General features: G+C 39.2%; 1 protein-coding gene across 1 annotated transcript; it reads right to left on the reverse strand.

Moving 5' to 3' along the window:
• Positions 1 to 149: 149 nt before the first annotated feature.
• On the reverse strand, positions 150 to 11079 carry PSMC6 (proteasome 26S subunit, ATPase 6). Its single transcript, XM_072427798.1, has 14 exons — positions 10921 to 11079; positions 8552 to 8631; positions 7585 to 7624; positions 6417 to 6469; positions 5974 to 6041; positions 5022 to 5136; positions 4513 to 4600; positions 3951 to 4012; positions 3641 to 3764; positions 2594 to 2655; positions 1944 to 2064; positions 1755 to 1835; positions 1253 to 1324; positions 150 to 638 (listed from the first exon to the last, which is right to left on the reverse strand). The coding sequence occupies exons 1-14, from the start codon at positions 11045 to 11047 to the stop codon at positions 520 to 522; spliced, it is 1212 nt and encodes a 403-aa protein (XP_072283899.1). The 5' UTR covers positions 11048 to 11079; the 3' UTR covers positions 150 to 519.
• Positions 11080 to 12323: the final 1244 nt, after the last annotated feature.

Below are 12323 nucleotides of genomic sequence, written 5' to 3' on the forward strand. Positions count from 1 at the left end.
ATATGTCAGCATATCCTATCCACAATGCCACAGCTGCTTTTTACTTTGTCTTTTTTTTTTTTTTTTTTTGAAACCTCTAACAATTTGTAATTAAAATTAGTAGTCCTGGCTCCTACATTAACTTAAAAAGAAAACAAAAAACAAAGACGCCCAGTTTTAACATGGTTTATTTACCTTGTAAAGAAAAGACAAAAATTGGTTGATATAAAATACTTCTTACGAAACAGTAACTTTCTTAAAATCTGCTTTTTCTTCTTCCCCTCGATTCTTCTCACTGGTTCACACAATAAATATTTCTGCAAAGCAAATCTTTATGTGGGGAAATGCAAACAATACAGTGTTTGCAAAAATACAGAACCGCCCCTTCTGTAGCAGACAACCCTCCCGTGTCCCCTGAAATTATCAAGCTACTAACTCGGACGATGTTGTATGTACTTTTAATAACAACCATACCCTAGAGGAACAGCAGAACCTCCGACAAAAAAAACACATAAATCACCCATGCATCCATTGTCTATATTAAACAGGTTTGTAATCTAGTTTAGATTCCAGCTTCTTAGAATCAGCAACTTTTCGGACTGCCTTCATGAAGTCTTCCTGGACAACAAAGTCACGATCTGCCCGGATTGCAAACATACCTGAAAGAACACAACAAAATATATAAAATTGTGCTGGTTTCATCAACCCTCCTACTACAGCCAATAAGTATCTCATAAAAAATGTGCACACTGTGCCACTTTCTCTTGCAACCACTACCTGTCTAAATAAAATCCAGGGATGGTTATATGGCATTCCTGAGGGTAGGTTTCTTAACCAGACCAACTGAGGACCATATCTGTTACATATGTTGAAAAAGCCATTTGTAGTCTCCTCTGGTGATAAATACAGAACTCCACCATCTAGTTCCCTCACCCCGCTTCCACTTTTGGTTAGTTATGAGCCAAAAACTGCATAACCGACCAATGAGGAAGTGCCATGACTTGATAAAGCTAGAATCTGTATGTTCGGTGCAGGTTTTGGTATTCCCGTTGCACTCTATAGAAGGCAAACTGAACCACTTTTATCCAGAGTATCAGTAGCAATATTTATATGGTCATGGACAGACTCTAGGAAAGGTAATTCCTTGGAACCTTTTAGTGTCTACTTAGGAAGTATTTTTAGATTCTGATGTTTGTGACTACTGGCAAACTGCTGTTTTTGCAGAGTTTAGGAAAATGAGAGGCATCATTAGTGATAGGAATTACCCCCTTACCTGCTTCAGTGCAGACATTCCTCAGATCTGCTCCATTAAATCCATCTGAAAGCTTCACAATGGCTTCATAATCTAAAAAAAAAAAAAAGTCATACACAGCACCAAAAAAATACATTTTTATAATAAATCAACAACTGGATATATTCATGATTAGCCAGCTGGTGTTGATTTGGAAGCTGGACAGCGATAATGAGAAGGAAGCAAGCCTACTGCAGCTTTACAGCTGCCAAGATACTTCTATTTTAAAGGCAGAAGCTGCTAACGCAATATTGACATTAGCAGCTATCCAAAATAAACAGCAGGTTGGGAAAACCAGTGTCTTGACCCACTGTTCATTTAAACAGATGAAGTGCCAAGTAGTTAAGTAAATATGCCCCTAATATTCACAAAAAATAAAATGTAATTTTAAAATATTAACCCTAAATTTAAAACACTTTCACTGGGTACAAACATTATGTGAACAATATGGACAGGCATGTAACAGTAAAAACTCTTTAGATACCTATTTCACCGTGTTTGGTAATAGGGCCAGCATGAATCTTCATAATATCTAACCTGGCTTGCTCATTGGGAAGTTCAATATCTATAAATAAAAAAAAAAAAAAAAAAAGTTAAAAGTTAAACACACAGATGATAAAAGCTAATTAAAAGTAATAAAAACACCTATCACTCCATGTAGGGGGATACATACGGATTTTTCGGTCAAGTCTTCCAGGGCGTAGTAAGGCTGGGTCCAAAGTGTCTGGTCTGTTAGTTGCCATTATCATTTTTACTCTGTGCAGGGTATCAAACCCATCCATCTGATTTAACAACTATGTAAAAACCAAACAACATGTCAATATTTAAATAAAATGTTCAAAAAAATGAGCATTGTTCTTAAAACTAAAAATGTAACTGTACTGGCTCCCTCTATTACAAGTGACCAGTCCCAAAGAAACTGCATTGTGTTTACTGAAGCCTTCCAACCTCATCGTGTACAATGAAGGACCAGTATTCCTCCACTGGAAGGGATCACCCACAACCAAAAGGGAGAAGGAGAGCGCCTGCTCCTAAGGAAAAGGGGGGGAGTTGTTATAATTTAAAGCGGACCTAAACTCAGCGTTTTTACTTCACATAAAAGGGTAGACAACATAAAAGTAATGTAAAAATTTTACTTTTTTTTTTTTGCAGCACTGCCTCCAAGTCTTGATTTCCACTACCATTTTTCTTCTGCCACTCTAAATAAAGAATCTGACCAGGTAAAATGGGCACCTTTCCTTCATATTTAGGTCTAAAGGCTCCTACTGGCCAAGACTGACCTGGCTGGCTACTGAATATGTCTTCACCTGTTCATCAACATACCTCCATTAGAGTTCTCTGAATCTCTCGGTCAGCAGAAGTACCTTCTGAAAACCGTCGACCACCTAAGAGGAAACAAAAGTTAATGGTTAACAGAAATATTTCTGTCAATCGAAAACAAAAATATATGGTTTATTTAAGGCTTGGATGAAGGGGATTGTTAAAATTATTCTTTAGGGTTTTTGTGATAGAAGTCCCCAATAGTGTAGATTTACATCAATTTGTGCTGTTCAAGTGATGCGAAATTTTAACTGGAGTTTAATTTTTAATTTTGCATTCTCTTGCATCTCTTTTGCTCTTTTTTAACATGCCAATTACACTTTTTAATTATACATTTCATTTTTCATAATAAAAATTGGGTCTCTATATCCAATAATGCAGGCAAATGAGGACATCCCGGCCCATGTACTTCTAAAGAGTTCTCTGCAGAGCTTTCAAAATTGAGAGAGCCCATATCAAATGAATGAAATAGAATGCAAAGGACAGTCAGGCTGGTGAGGAAGGGGCTAGATGTTCCCCAGCCAGGAAATGAGGCCGGCTCTACCCAAATTTATGCAAGGTCTAATGCACGCTGTAAGAAGGTAGCGAGGTATAATTAAATAGTCTCAGTACAAGGTTAAAAAGATGAAGCTGAAGATGAGTTTGGATTTAAAAAAAAGTTCTAATAATTTTCTATTTTAACCAAAATTAAAGAGCAAAATAAAATAAAAGGCTTTTTCATTCAAGAATTATTATTTTTTTTATCCAGGTATGTGCATACGCCATGTTTTTTCTAGCCCCACCTATTGCAAATGTCCAAGTCTCAAAACAATGACAGGCGAGATCACCAGGTTATCGCAGTAATTCAGTCTCATTGGCACCTCAATGACCCTTCCCAGCATACTCACATTGCAGTTATGTTTAGTGCAAGACCATGATGTGCGCATTTTTTGTGGACTTTGATGCAGGCGCAGCCCATTTAAATGAAGGGTCTGCCCAATATAACCCAAAACTTGTGTGTGTGTATAGACTAAAAGATTCATTCATATATACCTAGTTTTTGTGTCTTACCTATAGCATCAATTTCATCCATGAAAATGATACATGGTTGGTGGTCTCTGGCATAATTGAACATTTCTCTAATAAGACGAGCACTTTCACCAATGTATTTATCTACAATGGAGCTGGAAACAACCTAGTAAAATGAAGGAAAACAGAATTAGGCAAGCAGAAATTACTGAAGCAAATAACTTCAACAAGAGATGCCTTGCTTTACAGATTGTCAGTCAATATTTATCAATTTTTCTTGCAGAGGGAATACTTTTTAAAGCAATCGGGAACTATATAAAAGTTTTTTCCACCGGGAATGATAAACAATTACCTTTAGGAAATTGCAATCCAGTTGACTGGCAACAGCCCTTGCCAAGAGTGTCTTTCCAGTACCTTGGGGAAGCAAAAGGAGTGTTACACAAATGTGTTTTACCATTTTTTTTAAACCATCTCATGGAGAGGTTCAAGTCAAACAGTATATTTTTTAATTGCTTCTGTATCATCGACCAACAGGACCAGGACACTGCTTGTCCTATTAATCTCAACTTGGTGCCGCCCAGAATCAAACTGATCAGCTAGCTTCTGACTATAGGACAGTGAGTTCTAGAGAATGTAAATGTTTCAACAATGCTTCCTTGTAAAAAAAAAAAAAATCACAAAGAAATAAAAGAAGAAGCACAGATGTACCCGTGTATGTAAACAAATCCTCAGAACATTTAGTATCATTGTGCACCCTGGAACGGTAGGATAACTTTCAAGGCTATTTCTTTTTGAGGTTTTTAAAAAGTCCCCCGTAAACAACTTTGTGGTTCCTTAGAATTCTTTTTTTCCCCTTAGACATTTTAATTATCCTGGTAGGGAAAATTTGTCAGCTGAATATAAAAAATACAGACCTGGTGGGCCATAGAGCAGGCAACCCTTTGGAGGAATAATCCCCACACGTTGGAATAACTCTGGGTTTGTGAGAGGGAGTTCAATGACCTGTGAAAGGAAAGTTATAGATCATGAAGTAGAGCTTTGGATTATGTAACTGTTCAGTTACAGTTCTTATTAACATTGTTATATTAGTATTTCTACTATATCATATTACTTATATAGGGCTGACAAAATATGCAACTCTTTACAAAGATCCTTGCTTTGTCATTGACGTCAAAAACATGCAGTTAGCCTAAATGGCTTACCCCCAAAAATAACCTTGGACTGGTAATGATCTATGACTATGGTAGGGACATTAGATTGCACCTGAAACTGCAAACCAAGACCAGCAACTTAGAATTTTTTGCCAAAAGATCAGAACCTAGTAGCGGAATAATTGTGGGCCTTCCCTGGAATTCTAAGGCCTGCTTCCCTCCCAGTTGCCACAGCTCAAAAAATACTGCACATAAAAATTAAGAGCACTCACCTCTCTGAGTTCTCGGATCTGTTCAGACAGCCCACCAATTTCAGAATAGGAAACATTCCCAGGATCCTCATGGGACATGTTATATACAAGGGGATCCACTTCACGGGGCAAGTAACTGCACACAAAAAGGAAAAGTCAGTGAAATGGATCCACTGGGTACCACAAGGATGAATATTCCATAAACAGGAGAAAATCGCTTCTTTTCAGCTTAAGGTCCATCGGCCTATGATGGGGTTCCTCCATATACCACAGAGGTCAGTTGTTTACCCTAAAAACAGGTTTTGACACATTCACAACTGTGGAAACTACAACAGGCCACACCAACTGGTCAAGATGGCAAGATGCAAGAAAATTGGTGCCCTTTAAACTGGAGGTAAGTTTGAAAAATGATCTTCCAACTTGAGAGTCAGCTAGGAGAATGACCGAATAGTGTGAGCTAGCAGGAACAATGCCTTTAGATAAATCATCAATATCAAGCAACCGGCTCTGCTAAGTGGCATTAGTCCAAGAACTTCACAGACACCATCAGATTTCAATCAGCCTCTGTTGAAACCTCTGGAGGATTTCTGCAGTTCCAGGCACTCTGGTAGAGAATCTCTTTAGTATACAATATGTGGCAACAACCATTCTTGCCCTAAAATGGATTCTTTAATATAGAATATCATTTTAGTGCCTGACAGCCGAAGCTCAATGTTCAGCTGCGCTATAGGTAAGATGAAAGCAAGCCACACACTTTTATACACGCGTGTTTATAAAAACGACAAGGTATACAACTGCAAGTGCTTCAGTAAGAACAAACGAAAGAACAATTCATGAAGATTTATTCATAAAGTATAAGGATACAAAGATACAGCAGTTTTTTTTCCATTTCTCAAACCAGTTTACTTTACTCATGTTCTATGGACAGCAAGACTACATTAAAGCACCAGGCATTTCATGTACACAAACTTACCGCATAATTGTGAGAGTTGTCATATCCAAAGCAACTCTTGTGCCAGGCTTCAGTTTACTTTTGTCAAGCTGCAGGGAAAGTAGGAAAAAAAAAAGTACTCATTTACACAGGACTGTTGGCTCTTTAGTTTTCACAGCTATTGTAACAATTGAGCTTCTGTTAACTAATTAGGGCCCAGTGGTGCATTTTAAATATCTGCATAATAAGTCTCTGCTGAAATATAGTTTTCCTTAATAAAGAATAAATGTAAAACCAAGCCAGTGTTCTTCCCAGACCGTTACAGCTGGGCGCACCACCTGGCACTTTTCAGTAATCACCTGGCTGTTTTTAGCTAGTTACTGAAGGGTCACAATGCAGGCTGCCTCCCACCTACAGTTTCTTCCTACCGGGCTTAAAAAATTGCCTGAGTTGAACATCGAAAGCAATGCAAAATAAAGAGTTACCTGTCGGCGACAGCCAACAACATATCTTGGTCCATTTGTTGCTTTGACAATGACTAGAAGTAAACAAAGTAAAGTTTAAAGAATGCCAAGACAAAACAATTTTGAAAGGTTTTATATTTATATACATATATGGTTCTTGTGCATCCCCATTAATTTCACTGATTCACCAGCAATGGTTTAAGCACTGCTAAAAAAAGATGCTTCAATATCTACCTCACAGCGGAAATCTCAACCCCACCCTATAATCAGGGTTCCTCTGTAGCACTTTTGTCAATAAAGCATTCACCCTGTGTGCAATCATTACTGCAGAGCTGACACAATGATGAAATGGTTTTGAACTACTCTGGTTGAGACACATGACCGCTAAGGTTAAAAGCCAACAACCAATGTTGTCATTCATCCCTTCCCTCAGGCACGTTGTCTTAGCGTCACCTTTGATTCTGCCATCTCATTTACCCCTCATATTTAAAACCTGTCACTTTCACTGGCACAACATTTCCAAAATTTGCCTCTCACTATCTCCAGAGACCACTAAAGTCCTTGTTCACGCTCTTATTTCTCGTCTGGACTACTGTAACATCCTCCTCTCTGGAATTCCACTAAACCGACTCTTTCCTTTACAATCTAATAATGATGCAAATTCAAGCTTCTGTGCTTTGACTTCAAATCCCTCCACAGTTCTTGTCCCACTTACATTTCTAACCTGATAGAAAAATACCCCCCTAGCTGCTCTCTCCACTCCTCCAATGACCCACTAATGACTTCCTCACTCATAACCTCCTAACACGCACGGCTCCAAGACTTTTCTAGAGCACCCCCAACTCTCTGGAATGGTCTTCTTCGTCCTATTCCGCTTGCTCCTACATTCTGCTCATTTAAAAGAGGACTCAAAAGCCATCTTTTCAAACTTACCTACCCATCCTCCCCTGTCTCTTAAACCCTCACTACTTCCCACCACTACATATTCCCCCTCCTATTATCTGATACTTCCCCCACCTCTTAAGTTGTAGGTTCTTCGGTTGAGGGTCCTCTCCTTCTCCTGTGTCACTGCCTGTGATTTGCAACCCCTATTTAATGTACAGTGCTGCGTAATATGTTGGTGCTAAATAAATCTTGTTTAATAATAATAGCCACTGTGAGCTGCTGGCTCTCTGTAATAAATACTTACATTTTTCTTCTGTTAACTGTTTAAGAACTTCACCAACAATCTGAAAAAGAAAAGTATATTAAAGGTATTAAAGGGTATTAAAGGGTAAACATAGAAGATAAAATGCACAAATGAGACTTTAGAAGTTGTAGCAAATTATTACAGAGAAAAACATTTCCATAAAAAGCTAACAAATACTTTCTTTATAACATAAAGATGCAAAAGTTCATGTCAGTATGCCATGCATGTAATTATAGCTTGAATCCAGAAATGATGACTGTCCTGTGTAAAGAGTTACAGCTATTCAGTAGCCAGTTTCATTTATGCAAGTCTCTGAAATGGTCTTGCTCATCCTATTCGGATTGCTCCTACTTTCTGCTCATTTTAAAAGATCACTCAAAACCCATCTTTTCAAAGTTGCCTACCCGTCTTCTTTCTACTAAACCCTCATTACTTCCCACTATTCCATATCCCTTCAATTGTACGCTGCATGTACACCTCCTAGATTGTAAGCTCTTCGGGGCAGGGTCCTCTCCTCCTCCTGTGTCACTGTCTGTATTAATCTGTCATTTGCAAGCCCTATTTATTGTACAGCGCTGCATAATATGCTGGAGCTATATAAATACTGTTTAATAATGATAATATAAAAAGGTTGATGATTTAGGAGTCTAAAACTTTTGATGTCAAAAGACTGAAAACAAAAAGGGACGATGTAATTATATAAGGGCTACAATACATCTGTATGGTTACCAACTGGTCCCATTGTCCAATAATCCACCCATATCTGCTTCAGACTGGGCTGTACTTAACACTTAAAGAGTGTAGAGGGAAATGCAACCTAAATGTAAGGGGAAACACTTTAAACTGCTTGACAGCTTAAAATATATATAAATATATTCACATAGAATGTAGGGACATGTTATAGTAATGAAACCATACAAAACAAGCACCAAGTACTTTTTTAATACACATGCAAGCAATATAGTACCTGTCCAACACTCTGCAGAGCCTTGAGGTCATTTTCGGATTTTTCATACTGTTTTGTGAGTTCTTTCAATTGCTCTCTTACTGTAAGAAGAAATTATTTAATTACTTTGGGGAAACAAATTAATTTAATTAGTAAATGTCATCATGCTCAAGCATAGCCAGTCATGTTTGTATTATCTGGCTGCACCTTGTCACCACAGCCTTAGGCTAGGTATACATGTGCAATGGTCCTGGTCCAATAATCCTCTCAGGGGTGATATCGGACAAGAATCTTGAATGCGTACAGCGCTCGTCATCCATCATCCGAATGATCATCCTGGCGGATTCACGGACGAGGAATGATCTTAATGAAAGTGAAGAGGAGAGAGCGCAGTGGGGTGCCGCTGCTTCGTTCTCCCCCCTCCACTCTCCATAGAGCGTAACGTATGTACAGTGCTCATTCATGCATCGTACAGTCATGAAAGATCCTTTCCAACGACAATAATTGCACTACATAGCCTAAGCCATAAACATCAATGTTTAATAAATCAATGGGGAGGAGGTGCTGTATTATACACAGGAGGTTTTCACCCAAATCAGTTAAAAATGTCAACTGTCACCTCCGTGGTTATATGGGCAGTTTGGACTTCTATATACAGTTGAACAGCAGAACACTTAAGAAGTATCAAAGGCATCCTAACCCATCACAATAGAGATTATTGCACAGGAACTCAGTGCCTAAACACAGAAATGTTTTAAGCCGGGTGGAAGCCCGATTTGTGAGCCAACTCTTCAGTAGCCACCCAAAAACAGCCAGGTGGTTCCTGAAAGGTGCCAGGTGGTGTGCCCAGGTAAAAGGGGCCGGGGAGAACACTGGGAACTGAACTGTTCTAACAAAACAGGCCAATAGGAAAAAAGGGGTTAATCACCAATATTGCCTGTGGTCTCCCTGTGGGTGATCTGCACATCCCCTGCCCCAATTAAGCTAGGTACACACTTCCAATAATTATTGCTAGAAAACCATTACGACCGATCAACGGTTATATTTGAGCGATTGTGCACAATTCTGTAACGATACGATCGTTCAAATAAAATCCACCAATAGTGTACACGCGCTAGATACAATTGTTTGAACGATGCAGGGAGTGACATGGACAGGAGAAAGTGTATTGCACAAACATGCAAGATCACTGAAGGGCCGTACACACGATATATAGCCAACGATCGTCAGCCAATCAGATCTGCCATGACGGTCGTTCATTTCCAACGACAATTCTCATTCAGCGGCGTCATTGGTCGCCTTTTTTGTGAACGATTTTTGGTCGATCAGTCGTTCGTTTCAAACGATAATTATTGGAAGTGTGTACGCAGCTTTGCTCACTTAACATATCTGATTAGTCATCGTGTAACAGCCATCTTGGTAATAAGCAAAGTTTTGTTTTCTCATGGCAGAGCTGCTAACTTATTTTAGGCACCTTTTAGACCACTTTTGTGTTTGTTTTAATGTTAGTGTTCCAGTGTTAAAGTGGAAATAAAATTGGTAATAAGGACCGATCAACTGTGCTGTGGCATGGAAGGTAAGTGGATTTTTTTTTTCGGCCGTACGACGCCGATGAACATCACTGAAAACAAACGACTGCCCCGGCTAATCTGATTGGGCGACGATTGTTCGCTATCTTTGGTGTGTACGGTGATCGTGGATTATTCTCTGATGCACGTCACTTCCTACATCGTTCAAACAACCGTATCCACCGTGTACATGGGTGGATTATATTTGAACGATCGTATCGTTACAGCATGTACAGAACCATGCACAATACGATCGTTCAAAAAAATCGGTCGTAATCATTTGTTTTCTAATGATAATTATTGCATGTGTGTACGTGGCCTAATAGCAATAAAGTTTTGTGTTGTCACCAGTAATCTTACAATGGGGGCCCCGTTTCTGGTGACTACAAAGGATTTGTTTTGCTTTTACAAATCAAGAAAAATCTCCATTGCAGATGGTAAAACATAAATAAATGGGTTTTAACTTAAAAAGGTTTAAAATATTTCAGGGGGATGAATGATTTACACTTTTTCGGTCTAAACAAAGGATAACTTGTCTAGTTGCTATGGGTAACTGCTCCAATTATGACATCAGCAGTTCCCAGTCATAATAAATGTAATGGGATAGGTTGCTACGGGTAATAGATTGGTTGCCACGGGCAACAGATTTCCTCTCTGAAGCACCCAGGCTGTCAGTGGAGGTCGCGGCAGGGAAGTTCTGTCAGGCTTTGCGGCCTAGTCATCCTCCCGGAGCCGGGATGACACAGCGGTTTGTGTGCGGGTGTGAGCAGCTCTTCCGCCCCACCGAATACCCTATGGCTTCCTGTCCTCCCCGTCACTCACACTCCTTCAGCCGGCCGTCTATCTCTTTGTGCTCCAGGAGCTTCTTCCTGTAATCCTGCAGTGCCTTCTCCCGCGGCTCCGCCATGATGAGTAGCCGCTGCTCATAGGGAATGCCGGGAAGTGCCATGGCGGCCGGGGGAGGAGAACTGCGTGGACAACGAGAAGACACGCCCCCTGCCCGCAGGAAAGATCGTCTTCGTTCGGGTTACAAAAGCGGCCATTAAAGCCACAGCGACCCCTCTGGTAGGCGAATTACTGCAGCTTAGATCCTACCGGTAAAATAATTCCTAGCAAATCTAATGCATTTTTTGAACTTTCTTTTTTTTAATACATGTATATAATAACTTATTATATTTTTATCTTAACATAATTTTACTAGTTTAATCACTAAAAGTCACAGAAGGGGTCTGTAACATTTAATGTACAGTGCTGTGTAATAGGTTGGCACTATATAAATCCTGTTTTATTGATACTATTATTATTATTAATATTATTAATATTAATAATAATAATAATAATAATAATAATAATAACATACATTCTCTTTTATTGAATTGATGCAATATTTAGTATTTGTAAACCACCAACATATTCTGCAGTAATATTATTACACAGTATTTTTATAGCACCAACATATTCCACAGCACTGCACAAAGTCCATAGTCATGTCACTAGCTGTCCTTCAAAGGAGCTCACAATCCAATGTCCCTACCTCAGTCATGTGTCATTAACACAGTCTAAGGTCAATTTTGGGGGGAAGCCAATTATGGTAACTCCATGTTTTTGGAATGTGGGAGGAAACCCACACAAACACCGGGAGAACCTGCAAACTCCATGCAGATAATGTCCTGGCCGAGATTCGAACCTATGACCTAATACCAGAGTGCTAACCACTGAGCCATCATGCTGCCAGTATTGTGCAATAAATAGGGTTGCAAATGTCAGACAGATACAAACAATGGCACCGGAGAAGTAGAGGACCCTGCCCAGAAGAGCTTACAATCTAATTAACAGATCTCATTGTGTTTATTGTGTTATTTAAGGTGATTATATACTGTTTGATGTTTTCCACAGATCAGATAAAAATATGGATCTGAATGTATATCTTTCTAAAGCTACGGCTTTGATTAATATATTGATTATGAATTATTCTAGAATGCCCTTTCTTTGCCTGATCATCCTTCTAGATCTTTTCTAAAAGACAGCAGTCAATGGCAACACTCCCTGCATTTTACAATACCAACCGGTCTCTCTGCCTGTTATTACAGTATGCAACGAGGAGCGATCCCATTGGCTGACATGTTGGAAGGGCTTTCTAATGATTTGCATTAACACATTGGGACAGAGTTGGGCTCAGTTGGCCTAGAATGATGGCTAACAATCATTTTTCTAGGATATATTGA

Source organism: Pyxicephalus adspersus, chromosome 12 (genome assembly GCF_032062135.1).
Source record: "Pyxicephalus adspersus chromosome 12, UCB_Pads_2.0, whole genome shotgun sequence".
Classification (NCBI taxonomy): domain Eukaryota; kingdom Metazoa; phylum Chordata; class Amphibia; order Anura; family Pyxicephalidae; genus Pyxicephalus; species Pyxicephalus adspersus.